The sequence below is a fragment of the Pipistrellus kuhlii genome, unplaced genomic scaffold (assembly GCF_014108245.1).
Source record: "Pipistrellus kuhlii isolate mPipKuh1 unplaced genomic scaffold, mPipKuh1.p scaffold_m20_p_8, whole genome shotgun sequence".
In the NCBI taxonomy this organism is placed as follows: domain Eukaryota; kingdom Metazoa; phylum Chordata; class Mammalia; order Chiroptera; family Vespertilionidae; genus Pipistrellus; species Pipistrellus kuhlii.
Window position 1 is genome coordinate 26,289,498 of NW_023425584.1, and position 13,007 is coordinate 26,302,504.

At 53.0% G+C, this 13,007-nt stretch overlaps 2 protein-coding genes across 2 annotated transcripts; one reads left to right on the top strand and one right to left on the bottom strand.

Moving 5' to 3' along the window:
* The first annotated feature begins 1,337 nt into the window (after positions 1–1,337).
* STING1 (stimulator of interferon response cGAMP interactor 1) lies at positions 1,338–6,894 on the top strand. The gene is made up of 8 exons (XM_036424891.2): positions 1,338–1,653; positions 1,937–2,022; positions 2,420–2,646; positions 2,753–2,921; positions 3,174–3,282; positions 4,373–4,611; positions 5,639–5,825; positions 6,413–6,894. The coding sequence occupies exons 3-8, from the start codon at positions 2,420–2,422 to the stop codon at positions 6,607–6,609; spliced, it is 1,128 nt and encodes a 375-aa protein (XP_036280784.1). The 5' UTR covers positions 1,338–1,653; positions 1,937–2,022; the 3' UTR covers positions 6,610–6,894.
* Positions 6,895–9,297: 2,403 nt separating this feature from the next.
* Positions 9,298–11,386, bottom strand: SMIM33 (small integral membrane protein 33). Its single transcript, XM_036424918.2, has 2 exons — positions 11,196–11,386; positions 9,298–9,888 (listed from the first exon to the last, which is right to left on the bottom strand). The coding sequence occupies exons 1-2, from the start codon at positions 11,202–11,204 to the stop codon at positions 9,499–9,501; spliced, it is 399 nt and encodes a 132-aa protein (XP_036280811.1). The 5' UTR covers positions 11,205–11,386; the 3' UTR covers positions 9,298–9,498.
* Between the last annotated feature and the right edge of the window lie 1,621 nt (positions 11,387–13,007).

A 13,007-nucleotide genomic window follows, 5' to 3' on the forward strand; every position in this document is an offset into this window, starting at 1 on the left:
CAATATGACTGATATGCTAATGAGAAGAGTAAACACCGTGAAGACAGAGTTGGAGAACATCCTGTGGTGGAGATAGAGACTGGAGTGCTGTGTCTGCAAACCAAGGAACGCCTGGGGCTACCAGAAGCTGAAAGAGGCAAGGAGAGGGCCTCACATAGAGGCCCCCAAGGAAGCAGGGCCCTGCCAACACCTTGATTTCAGACTCCTGGCCTCCAGAACGATGAGAGAATAAACTTCCATTGTTGAAAGCCTCCATATTTATGGCACTTCGTTACAGTAGCCCTATGAAACCAACACGGGCCCCCAACATGCTTACATGCCCCAGCCATACCACCCATTTCTCTGCTCCTCCACAGGCCAAGTTCCTTCTCACCACCCCAGGGCCTCTATAGGAGCTGCTCTTCCACAGTGTTCTACACCAGTATCTTCCCCACCTCCCTCCACACTTGCCCCTTCTGAAGCATAGTGACAACCTGGCCTAGAAAATAAAGGGACTTCCTCTAGGAGGAAGGGGAGAACAGGTTTTGAAGGAAAAGCAGGTTTCAGAGGAAACGACGACTGGCGTGGAGTTGGCAGCAGCAGTGCCACCTAGAGGAGTTGGTGCTAGACAGCAGGCACGATCCTGGAGGCCGGAGGCTGCTTGGCTCTGCTGGGCCTGGGGGCGCACTCCTGCCGGACTCTGCTCAGGCCGCCTCTTGGGCAAGGTTGACTTTCTTTGGTTTGAGACAACTGAGACCTTGTCCGTGTCAGTGGACCCCTTTGTGAGCCAATTTTAGGGGAGAGACTCTGTAGGGATTTACCTCCATACTTAGGAAATGGTTTTCAAAACCAAGAGAGTTTTCGGGAAGCTTCGTTGCTCCTGGGAGGCCCCTGCATCCATGAATGTGCTGTGTCCTGAGTCTGGTTGTGATGTGGGGTGGGCCAAGGCAAGGACCCTCTGGCCAGGGCAGAAATGAATTGCTGCCGCTCTGTGGTTGGCACTCTAATCCCACTTTCCGGACCTGCCCATCCTCAAGCCAGATCAGCTTATCAGGTTTCCAGGAAGTGGCCAGAGACACTTCCTATTCCATATAAGCATGAAACAGGATCTTGTCACTTTGCACTTTTCCCAGGAAATCAGGCACAGAGCAAGGCGCCTTTTGGAGCAGCCCACCTGGCTTCCGGTCCTGCCTCCCTCGTCTGCTGTCTGTGGGCCTGGGAACATTAACTCACCTCATTAAGCCTCAGGTTACCCACCTGTAATCGGGAACCGTATTATACCTCACTGACAGGGTGGCTGACTGGATTAAGCGAATATTAGTAAATATACACAACACATTAGTAAATATACACATACTATATTATTAATATGCATGAGGCTGCCTTTTTTTTTTTTTTGGCTGCAACCAGCACAATTTCTCTGAGAAGTCTCAGGCGTGGCCACTTCCTGTAAAGAGCCCAAACCTTACCCTCCCGTGCTGGCTTTCTGCTCCTACCAAGCCCTTTACTCTGAAAGGCTGTTATTACAGGAAATAACTGTGCGTTTTCCCCGCCTTCCTCCCTCCCTCCTCCATATCACAGTCTTCAGAAAAAGAGGATCTCGTCCAGAAAGCAGAAAACAAGCAGTCAGGCAGGGAGCATGGTGTAGCGTGGGCTGGGTGTGCGGAGTCCAGCGTAGGTGTTGGTAGAGTTTGTTTAATTGTGGGGGCTTGAGGGGAATCTGGTGTTCAGATTGTGGTTCAGGGGAGTGTCAGAGAATCTCTGAACACCCTGGACTCTGGGGTAGCAAACTGCAGGAATGGGAGCTTACGGCACTCTCCAGGATAGGGTGTGACTCATTAGAGCTTGGGGGCGGGAAATACCCTCCTCTCCAAAGTACTCGGAGCTGCGGTCTGAGATGTCAGGGCTGGAGTGCTGTAGAGAAAGCTTCCGATTGTCTTAAACTTTCCATCCTCAGGCTGCTTTCAGTCCCTGGGAGCTATTGCTGAGCCTCCTTCTCTTCCCGTTGTCTCCCAGAAACAGCTTTGTGCCTGGCGGCGGAAGGTAGGATCAGGAGCGGCCCAGCCAACGCTCCACGGCTGAGGCCCCTGGGGGTCCTTTCTGGCTAATATCCTTCCTGGGGAGAGGAAAGCCCAGATCCCCAAAGGGCTGGGTCTGGGAGAGTTGCTGCCTTCTTTCCTCACTGCCCCGCAGTCTCCCCGGGGTTGGATGGGATGTGTGTATATAAACCCATGCTCTTTTCCACCTGTTCTGTTTGCAACAAATCCCCCCTGGACTGGAACTCTGGGATGCTGTATGCTCAGCCTGTCCCCCAGAGGTATCTCCAAAAGCAGCCCCTGGATATGGCTGGGCATGGTGTGGGGGGGTGGTTTGAGAAGGGGAGAGCTGGAATGACAGGAGAGTGAGAGGAGCATGGCCATGCATTTCTTGGTACCTACAGATGCCCCACTCTGGCTTGCACCCCTCCATCCCTCGGCCCAGGAGTCACAAGGCCAAGAAGGCAGCCTTTGCCCTGCTGATTGCCTGTCTGGCAGCCTTTTGGGGCTTGGAGGAGCCGCCAACACACATTCTCTGGTGGCTGGCGCTCCACCTGATCTCCCAGCAGCTGCAACTGCTGTTCAAGCGAGCCTGCAGCCTGGCCGAGGAACTCTGCCACGTCCATTCCAGGTGACGCCCTGCGGCCCCCATGGGACTGGGCACACACCATGCCTCACTCCCTGGACCCCCATCCCTGCCCCTCCTTGAATCTCTCTAGCTGAGCTGTCATCTGCAGGTACCAGGGCAGCTACTCCAGGGCTGTGCAGGCCTGTCTGGGCTGCCCTATCCGCTATGGGGCCCTCCTGCTGGTGTCCTGCTATTTCTACACCTCCCTGCCAAACAAAGCTTGGATGCTTTCCCTCCTGGGCCTCTCAGAGGCACTGAGCATCCTCCTGGACCTCCAGGTAAGACGCAGTGGGAAGAGGAGGGCATGGTTCAGAGGAGGCTGTGGCTAGTGTGACCTGCTCTGAGTTCAGTACAAGGAGTGAGACTAGTTTAGAGGCTGGTTTTTGGAGGGGAACTTATAATGTCCTGGAACAGTGGGGTGAGCAATGGCAGAAAAGCAGCAGCAGGCTGAGAAATCTTGGAGGAGGAGGGTTCTAGTTATCCTTCAGGAAGGTCTCCCCCCTCTCCCCACCCCACTCTTCTGTCCACAGGGGCTGGCCCCAGCTGAGGTCTCTACAGTCTGTGAACAAAGAAACTTCAACGTGGCCCATGGGCTGGCATGGTCATTTTATATCGGGTACCTGCGACTGGTCCTACCAGGTAGGCTGTCCTCTATGTCCCCATTCTAGATCTATAAGACACACAAACCATAAGACACAACATTTCCACAACTTGTCATATTTTTTCCAAGTATTTTCATGTCCAACATTTGATTCCCAAAACAAGCCTCTAAGCATGAAGAATGTTGTTATGCCTGGTTTAGAGGAAGAAATATTAAGTGACTTGTCCAAGGTCACCTCTGAATTCTTTCACTAACTATTCATTGCATGCCGTGTGCCTTTCGTGTGCATTTTCTCTTTTAATTCACAACCTATGAGGAAGATATAATCATCTTCCTGCTTAAAAGATAAGAAAATTGCCCTAACCGGTTTGACTCGGTGAATGGAGCGTCGGCCTGCAGACTGAAGGTTCCTAGGTTCGATTCCGGTCAAGGGCATGTACCTTGGTTGTGGGTTCATCCCCAGTAGGGGGTGTGCAAGAGGCACCTGATCAATGTTTCTCTTTCATTGATGTTTCTAGCTCTCTATCCCACTCTCTTCGTCTGTAAAAAAAATCAATAAAATATATATTATAAAAAAAGAAAAGAAAAAGAAAATTGTGGTTCTGAGAAACAAAGTGACGTATCCCAAGTCACGCAGCTTAGTGAGAGGAGACAATATTTGAATCCAGGTCTGCCCAGGGCTTGAACCTTTGACCCTACTGTGAATGTATGTGTTATGTGTCATTCTTCTGAGTGGCCAACCAAGGCTGCAGTTCTCCCAGGTCTTGTTGCTGCCTTCCCTCAGCACCAGGGCTTCTGCTAGGAAATGGCTCATGCTAAAGGCCAGACTCAGTGCGCCTGCGGGTGCTGACAGTGTCACCTTGCCTCTGCCTGCCCCTCAAAGGCCTGAAGGCTGTGGTGGGAAGGAGTGGGGCTGGCAGAAATCTGGATAAAGAACAATGAAGGGGGAAAGCAGTGGTGGGAGGAGGTGGAGGGGAGGAAAGTGTTCTTGGATGTGCTATTCCTGGCCTCCTAGACAGTACTAGGGGACTGGCCCCTCGGTTCTTTGCATGTGCACATCGAGGGGGACCAATGATCCAGAGGGAGACCAGGCCAGTGGGAATGACTTCTTGGGCCTCTCTACCGCAGGGCTTCCGGCCCGGATCCGTAGTTACAATCAGCTCCACAACAATACGCTCCGAGGCACAGGAAGCCATCGGCTATACATCCTCTTCCCACTGGACTGTGGGGTGCCTGACGACCTGAGTGTGGTTGACCCCAACATTCGCTTCCTGCATAAGCTGCCCCCGCAACTCTCTGACCGTGCCGGCATCAAGGACCGGATTTACACCAACAGCGTCTATGAGCTTCTGGAGAACGGGAGGCAGGTGAGTGTGCCGGAAGGTGGGGCATGTACCACAGGGTGGTGGTGAGGAGCCCCAGAACTCCGGGCCCTGGCCAACCACTGGTAAAAATTTACTGTCCTCCTCTGAGCCTCAGTTTCCCCAGTGAGTCCCAGGGCTGGACAAGATTCAACACTGAACGAGGATAATGCGTAACATTTACTGAACACTCTTGCATGCCAGATGCTATTCTAGATGCTTATCTACCACCTCAACGAATCCTCACACCACCCTGTGGGGTAGGGACTGTCACAACCCCTATTCTACAGATGACGAAACGGACCCAGAGAACCAGGGAGAAAGCGGACAATTTCAACTTGAGTATACGATGCTTAAAAAAAAACAACAAAAAAAAAACCCCACCTATTTTGTTGTTGTTAATCCTCAACCGAGGATATTTTCCATGGATTTTTTTAAAGAAAGTGAAAGGAAGGGGGAGAGTCAGAGAAGGAAAAACATCCATGTGAGACACATCAGTTGGTTGTCTCCCTATTGCCCCAACCAGGGCCAGGGAATCAAGCCTGCAACTGAAGTACATGCCCTTGACTGGAATTGAACCTACAGCCCCTCAGTCCTAGGGCCAATGCTCTATCCACTGAGCCGAACCGGCTAGGGCACCATGCTTTTGGCCATAAAGCTGCCCTACATGAAGGCTGTGAGAACATCTGGTGGGTTTCACACGGGTGGGTGGGGAGACCCAGACCACAGTCGAACCCCGGAGCCTAGCTGTCAGACTTGATCTCAAACTGGAGCAGTTGACAGCCTAGCTGGGTGGGCTTGCCCTGGGATCCTAGGGGGAGCATCAGTGAAGGGTAAATTTAGCTCAGCCCCGGCCCTGATCTTAGGAGTGGGATGCCAGAGGCAAAAGATAACCGGACAGCATAACCCCATATGGGCAGCACCTGCCAGGGCTCCATCTCTACAGACTGAGGGAGGGGGGTCCTTGCAGTGGTACTGGGGTCCAGAGTCTGTCTGCCCGGGTTTAGTTTGGTCCTCCTCTCATTTCCTCCAGGTGGGCACCTGCGTTCTGGAGTATGCCACCCCCTTGCAGACCCTGTTTGCCATGTCACAGGACAGCCGAGCTGGCTTCAGTCGGGAAGATCGGCTTGAGCAGGCCAAGCTCTTCTGCCGGACACTTGAGGACATCCTGGCAGATGCCCCTGAGTGTCAGAACAACTGGCGCTTCATTGTCTACGAGGGTAAGGGATTGATAGTCTGGGAGACAGGTGGAGTCAGGGGACCCCGGGGTCTTCCAGGGGGGCAGAAGAAGATATGAAAGCATCATGCCCTGGGCCTTCCGGGGGGGTCAGGGCATTCAACCCCTGCCCCGTCCTCCCATGAGAGAGGTCCACCTTCCCAGGTGGGGACCTTGGTTGCTCTGAAGTCTGTGGCTATGGGTCTTGGGTGGAGCATAAAGTGGTGAGCTATTGGGTCTCCTCACTTCATCAGTCAAAAGAAGCAAAATGTCCTAGGCCCCAGGCCAGGAATTAAGAGACTGACAGGGGTTGAACCTCAGCTCTGCCACTCCTTCGCTGTATGATCTTGGGCAGGTCTCTGCCCTTCTCTAAGCATCATCTCTAAAAGCAAGAGGGCAGAATTTCACTGTCTCTAAAGCCATTTCTAGCCCTGGGATTCCATGAAGCTCTACCCACAATGGCTGGGATGGAGAGGGGGCGTAGCGAGGTGGGTTGAAGGATCTGCCCAGCAAATCCTCTGGGGTGTATTGGAGTGGGAATGTGTGGGTTTCTCACTCCACTCCCCACCACCTTCTCCACCCCCGTTCCAGAACCCGAAGAGGAGAGCAGCTTCTCCCTGTCACAGGAGATTCTCAGGCACCTGCAGCAGGAGGAGAGGGAGGAGGTCCCTGTGGGAAATGTGGGGGCCTTGGCGGCGGTGCCTGACTCTTCCACACTCACCCAAGAGCCTGAGCTCCTCATCAGTGACATGGACCAGCCTCTCCCGCTCCGCACGGATATCTTCTGAGGGCCACGGTCACCGTGCCTGGTCCCCCAGCGATCTCCAACACGCTGGCTTTCTTTAGGGGCTAGATGCCCAGCAAAGCTGTTTCCTCCCACAGGGAGGACCTCTTAAAGTCACAGGGTTGTGACATCTCAAGATGAGTCCTGTTACCTTGGGCAAGTTGTTTTACATGAGCCTCAGTGTCCTCATCTATGAAATGGGACCATAATGATTGCCCTGCCTACCTCACAGGGTTGTTGTGAGGACAATGACTGCATAGATGTTTCTGGTAAACTCTAATTGCCAGGTTTCTTCCATTGGACCCTCTGGACCCACTTCTTCACTTTTCTCTGCTTCCTTTTGCCCTGGGTTAGCATCATCAGGCTCCCTTGCCTCTTGGCTTCTGTTTATGTTTGGTCAATGGGAGAATGGAGGAGAATGAGGTTAAAGTATTCATTCCCCTAGGACTCCCCTGCGGTGTCAAGCTCATTGTGAACTCACTGTATCTCTTGACCAAACTAGCTCAGGAACCCTGTCTCTGTCCAGGAGCCATGAACTGCTTCCTCCCCTCGCCCCTTCAGGCCTAGCAGAGTATCGGCTCCCTACTGTTGCTCATCCCGTAACACTCACTCTCTGCTTTTGGTTTCCTTATACCTGCCTTTTCTAAATGGTCCCCCCTTTAAACTCCTCAGATTACACGCTTCAGTGTGCATCTTTCTCTGACTAGACTCTGACTAATACACACTATTGCATTTATTATCTGCAATGTCCCAGTCGGCTCGTACAGACGTGCTTCCTCACCCCCTCCTCATCCATGACCGTGGGGTGGTGGGTCTCATTTCAATTTGGACAGAACCCACTGGCAGGCTGAGGGCAGAGGGTTGGGAAGCACCCCCACGCCACCTGTCCTTTCAGTGCCCTTGTCTCCAGTGGGAGATTTGGGGGGTAGGGAGAGACCAGGGAGAACACAGATACCATGAGCTGTGCCCTGGGCAGGGGTTGCTCAAAGCAGCAGGGGCCACTAAATAAACATCCCCTGATGAGAGAGCCTGCATGAGGGATAAAGCTGGGAGAGGGTTTGTGTGAGGAGATGGGACATTCTATGGGGGACCTTGTGAAGCACAGCCAGTCACCTGCCACACCTTTCACCATTGCTGTGAGAACTCAGCCACTACAAAGCCACTGTGGTGGCAAAATTGCCCCCATCTGGGAGGGGAGATGGCCCATTTCTACCAGTTCCATTCATTCCACCCAGAAATTGTTTCCTTCTTCCCTTCTTCCTTTGTTTTTGTTGCAACTTTTCAATACGCATATCTGATGACAGCACGCTGTGGAGAAAGGCTCCACACATAGACACACATTTGCCAGAAGGAACCAACCAACTGCCCCTAAGGATGACAGAGCCAAAAGAGTGAGGAGAAACAGTCCCTTCTCCCCAGCTGTCCCAACCACTCTGTCCTCAAGGCCTGGAGAATTTCCAACATCATACCTATACCTACAAGCCAGACCAGAATCAAAGACCGCTCCAACGTGACTTTCCCACCCTCCAGCCCCCAACATGGTACGAATGGCCTCAGGTTCAAATCCTGATCCACCACTTAGCACGTGTCCACCTGGACGTCTTAATATTCCCAACTGTAAAATGGGAATAACAATGGTTCTCTTCTCAAGGTTGTTATGAGGAGTGAATGGCATACCTGCGAGGAAGCCAGTGCCAAGTGCATAGCTGGCCTTCAAGAAGGAATAGCTATTAGGATGATAACTGCTTCTCATTAACCCAAAGGTGGCAAGTCAGTCCTCTGCGCACATAATCTCCAAGTCTGTTCCTCTGTCTCCTGTTCTTTCCCAGCCTTACTGACAGTGGGCAACCCCAGGGCAAAGCACCCAGAGGTCCCTCCATGAATGTCTGTCTGCAGCTCACTGACTGCACATAGATGGAGCCACAGGTGCCAGAGAAAGAGGTACCTTTCCAGGGAGCCCCTGGGAGACGCAGTGCTGCCTTCCTGGCCTCTTGCATTTTCCCAACCTCCACGTCTCTCCCCCTGTCTCTCCCCCCGTAGGCCTTCTCCTCACTCCTTTCTTCCTCTATTAAAGCTCCACGAAGTTCCTTTCCTACCCTGTTTTCTTATCAGATGGACCAGGGGAATTTCCTGGGGTAAATTCTAGGCTAGTTTCAACAGGCCCATGCACACAGAAAGTAGGAGGTAATGAGAACTCCCAGATTTCTCCCATTGCATCATGGGAAGGCAAGACAGAGAGTCTCAGCCCAAGATAGTGGAGGGCACCCAAAAACAATTTGGGAGCTATCATTGGTGGTTGGGGCTTTACAAGGGCCTTGAACGTTGTTACCAAGTCCTGGGCCCTGACAGCCAAAGGGATGTCCCTCAGCCAGTGAAGGGCAACAGCTTTTCCTTCTTTCCCCTGAGTCCCAGGGAAGGCAGAGCCCTGGGTTCTTTGCCTTGGTTACTCTCTGGCTGGCCCTCACAGGACCTGGGGGCTGGGGCAGCAGAGCCTCTGCAGGGAGCCTCTAGCATCCCTTCACAGGGCTAGGGCGGGGTATCTTCAAGCCAGACTTACCTTGACACCCAAAGGAGAGGAGCTTAGGGATGGGAGGAGGGAGGGACTCGGAGAAGGAGGCTCAGGGGTCTGGTGGTCCCTGAGGAGGATGGAGTAGCTTTGTGAGGGCACTTGGAATGCTCACAGCACCGTGTGTCTGGGCAGGGCCCTCAAGCTCCTTTATTTCCCCTGTCCACATCGAGGCTCTCTCTGCATTCTGCCGTCAGGGCAGCTCCGGCTTAGTCAATGTGTGCGCTTCCAAAGATCAGACGCCCAGGCCCCAGTTTGTCTATGCTCCAATTCTCCGTCCAGTTCCTTGTTCTGACCGAGTCTGGCCTACTTTCCAAGGTCTTCCTCCTACAGATACGTGACTTCGTCGATGCTGAACCTGGGCCCATCAGGCACAAGGCAGGAGCCAGAGACAGGAGGGTCCTGCTGGGTGTCTCCATGAATGTCCTGGGAGCCCAGCACTCGCCAGTGGATGAGGGAGATGCCACCCTCTGGCTTTGGGGCTGGCAGCTCTGTGGGGAGAGTGGCACGGCCCTGGTGTAGACTTGGCCCAAAGTGGACCGCCACCACGATACAGACGGCCAGTAGGACGAAGACAGCGATGATCACAGTGACCAGAGGCAGCCCGTCCTCTCGAGGTGGCTCCCAGGCCCCACTCAGCACCTCTGGCAGCTGCCTCTGCGTCTCAGGCCCCGCTGAGCCGTTCGTCGCTGAAGAGAGCCAGGGATTATGGTCAGCCTAGGAGGGGAGTGAGAGAGAGAAGGTGACATGGGCATGTACACATAGGAAAAGACCAAAATAGCGAGAGACAGACAACCAAAGGGAACTGAGAGAGGCAGGGGAGATCCTCAGGGGGAGAGAGAGAGGAAGATAGAGACACACATAGCAACTGAGAGAATGAACAAAGAAGAGGACAGACAGAGGGGAACATGGGAAGAAAGATACAAGAAAAAAAAAACAGTTAAAAAGAAATCAGTGAGATAAACACAGAGACAGAGACGGAGACAAAGTTGTGCAGAAAGGGACAAACAAGACTTCATTATGGTCTGGCATACAGCGTTTGATCCTGCAAGTCCCCTCTCACTGCCCTCTCTTCCCAGACCTCCTAATTCCTAAATAGGGCCTGTGTCCTGGGTCAGGAATCTCAGCACACTATGGGCTGCTGTCCCACAGCCTGGGCAATGGGCAGTGACCAACTGCTCCTTCAAGTCCAGGGAAAAGGGAGTCATTGTGTTCAGCATCTTAGGTGCCCACTATGCACAAGGAAGGCAGAGGGGGAAGGGGGTAATGGAAAGAGGAAGAGGAGACAGGAACCCCAGAAACTTGGCAAGCGAGATACCTCATCCATAATACACCCCCCTCCCCCCCCACTCCCCACCCCAGATCTTAGGATCAGGTTCCAGGGCCTGGAAGGGAGGGGGTGCCAGTGTGGATTCCTGGACAGACTGAGGAGATGCCATGCCAGCCTCTACCTCTTTCATGTCCCAGAGTTCTTCCACCTAAAGCTGAAGGTCATGACCCCTACCTCTCTCTGTCCCCCGACTCCCCCCACCCCTCCCCCGCTAAGTGTGGGGTAATGGTGGTGGGGGATTTGCCAGAAAGATAGCACACCTCCAAACTCTAAACCCCAGAGCTGGTAAGGTCATCACAGGCTCAAGAAACCTTTTCTCGCTCTCCTCATTGTCCCCAGCTGGACCCTCAGAAGCAGGCCCTGGGGTGTGGAGCCCCTCCCTTAACTCTGAGCCCGCAGCCTGGCTTTTCCTCTGGGTAGGCATTTGGGGTCCAGGACAAACACACTCCCTTTAGCCTCTCAGTCACACTGCCCACCCCAACACGTGTCCCTTTAAGAATGTGGAAGGTCTAATACCCACCCCTCCCTGTGAGAGGCTGAGGCTCCCTGAGGCCCAGGCCACAGAGCTCCGGGCACGGGGTGGGGAAGCAGCTCCGGATGTGCAGGGGAAAAAGGAAGCACAGGCTGGTGAAAAGCAAGGGGCCCGGCGGGGAGTCACGCCAGCCTGGCCGGACAGGGTGAGGGGAGCGTGTACCTGGTGCATTATCCCGCGGTGGGCGGTGGGCGGTGGGCGCAAGACTCCCTCAAGACTGGTGACCAGCTGGGCAAAGGAGAGCCTGCCACCCCAGCTGGGCCCCTACCCGGACCTGCCACGTCCTACGGGGCTCACGGGCACACACCCTCTGCACACAAACCGTCAACGCTCCCTTCTGTGCTTTCACTTCCTTGAACATAGGGACAAACCCTGACGCCAGCTCTGGCAACTCGGAGAACACCTTGATTGCACTTCTTGGACCTCTCGACGGCTTCAGGAGCCTGGGTCTGCCTGCCCATCCCCCACCAGATCCCAGATACTTAGCCATTGTCCCTACCCAGCCGCTTGCCACCCAAAAGTACATACTGATTTCCCCACCCCACCGATTATCCTGTGATTGATTTTTTTAATTAAAAAATATATATATTTTATTGATTTTTTACAGAGAGGAAGGGAGAGAGATAGAGAGCCAGAAACATCGATGAGAAACATTGATCAGCTGCCTCTTGCACACCCCCTACTGGGGATGTGCCTGCAACAAATGTATTGTACATGCCCTTGACCGGAATCGAACCTGGGACCTTTCAGTCCACAGATCGATGCTCTACCACTGAACCAAACCGGCTTCTGCTGATTGATTTTTTTTTTTTTTAACGCAGTATCTCAAAAGTATTGGAAATCATAGACTATAATATTCTAAATTTCTCTGGCCCCAACTACCAGCTCTGTCCATCTCAATCGTTTGTCACATTTATTTCAAATATTTTAAAGAACTAAAGTGCTGCAAATAAAATAGAAGCCCCACTCCCTGATCTCTCCCTTCTTTCTCACCCCCGCGGTAACCATCTTGTTGAATTTGATGTTTATCATTCCCTTGCAAGGCATTATTTTCTCTTTGGGGTTTTTCTTCTTTAGTTTTTTACAACTATGAATTCTGAATGCCTCTGTATTTGTTAGGATGCAACTTCATTTGAGCATGTGTGTGCTTTACTGTGTCCAAGTTACAAAAAGTGCTCACCAGTCTCTCCTCTGTCTGGAGACAGTGTATAAAGGATAGTCTTTCTGTCCCAACTAACTCCGTGGAACCAGCTGTCCCTCCTTCTGTCCTTGTGCATGCATCACTTTCCACTCCAGTGCAGATACCAGACACCTCCAGCAACTCCCCTCACCCAGTGGCTTGATCCCAATTTCTTGGCGCTCAGCCAAGCTGCTCTGTGCTCTGACATTCAGGAACTCCACTCAGACCTCCAAATGCACTTGAGCCCAGGTCATGGGGCTGCTGACCTCACCTGCTAGGTGAGTGAGGCCAGTAGCAGGCTGGCCTCAACGTCGACTAGGAGGCTGGTCCCCTCCCAATGATCTCAAAGGCTGCGGGCATTCTACCTCCACCTCGAACCACTTACTCATCAGCCAGAGGGAATCTGGCTCCTGCCACAGTCCAGAGCGTCAGCCACTGCTTTTTGCCTCCTGCCTCCTCAAGACCCATGTCCCATTGCTCTCACAGGCACCACCACGGGGGCTCTAGTCCTCGAATCTAAAAAGCCAATTTTTGGTCCTTCTAATGGCTAATTTTTCCTTCCCCACCCTCACCAGTCCTGGATTTATCTCCTAAAGGGCTTGAGAAAGGATTAGAGGGTGGCACTTCAGGGAACAGATTATTGTTGTTGTTGTTGTTGTTGTTGTTATTGTTATTACCAGAGGCCCAACATTTGTGCGCTGGGGGGAGGGGGGAGGTCAGCCCAGCCTGCGTCCTCTCACAGTCCAGGAGCCCTCCTAAGCCATCAGTCGGACATCCCTAGCTCTTCTGGGGAG

What these genes read in the sequence shown, in the direction of transcription:
- STING1 (XM_036424891.2), top strand. Translation starts at nt 2,420, where the DNA reads ATGCCCCACTCTGGCTTGCACCCCTCCATCCCTCGGCCCAGGAGTCAC. An exon ending in GCATCCTCCTGGACCTCCAG is followed by an intron (nt 2,922 to 3,173) that starts GTAAGACGCAGT and finishes TTCTGTCCACAG; the next exon opens with GGGCTGGCCCCAGCTGAGGT. An exon ending in GCGCTTCATTGTCTACGAGG is followed by an intron (nt 5,826 to 6,412) that starts GTAAGGGATTGA and finishes CCCCCGTTCCAG; the next exon opens with AACCCGAAGAGGAGAGCAGC.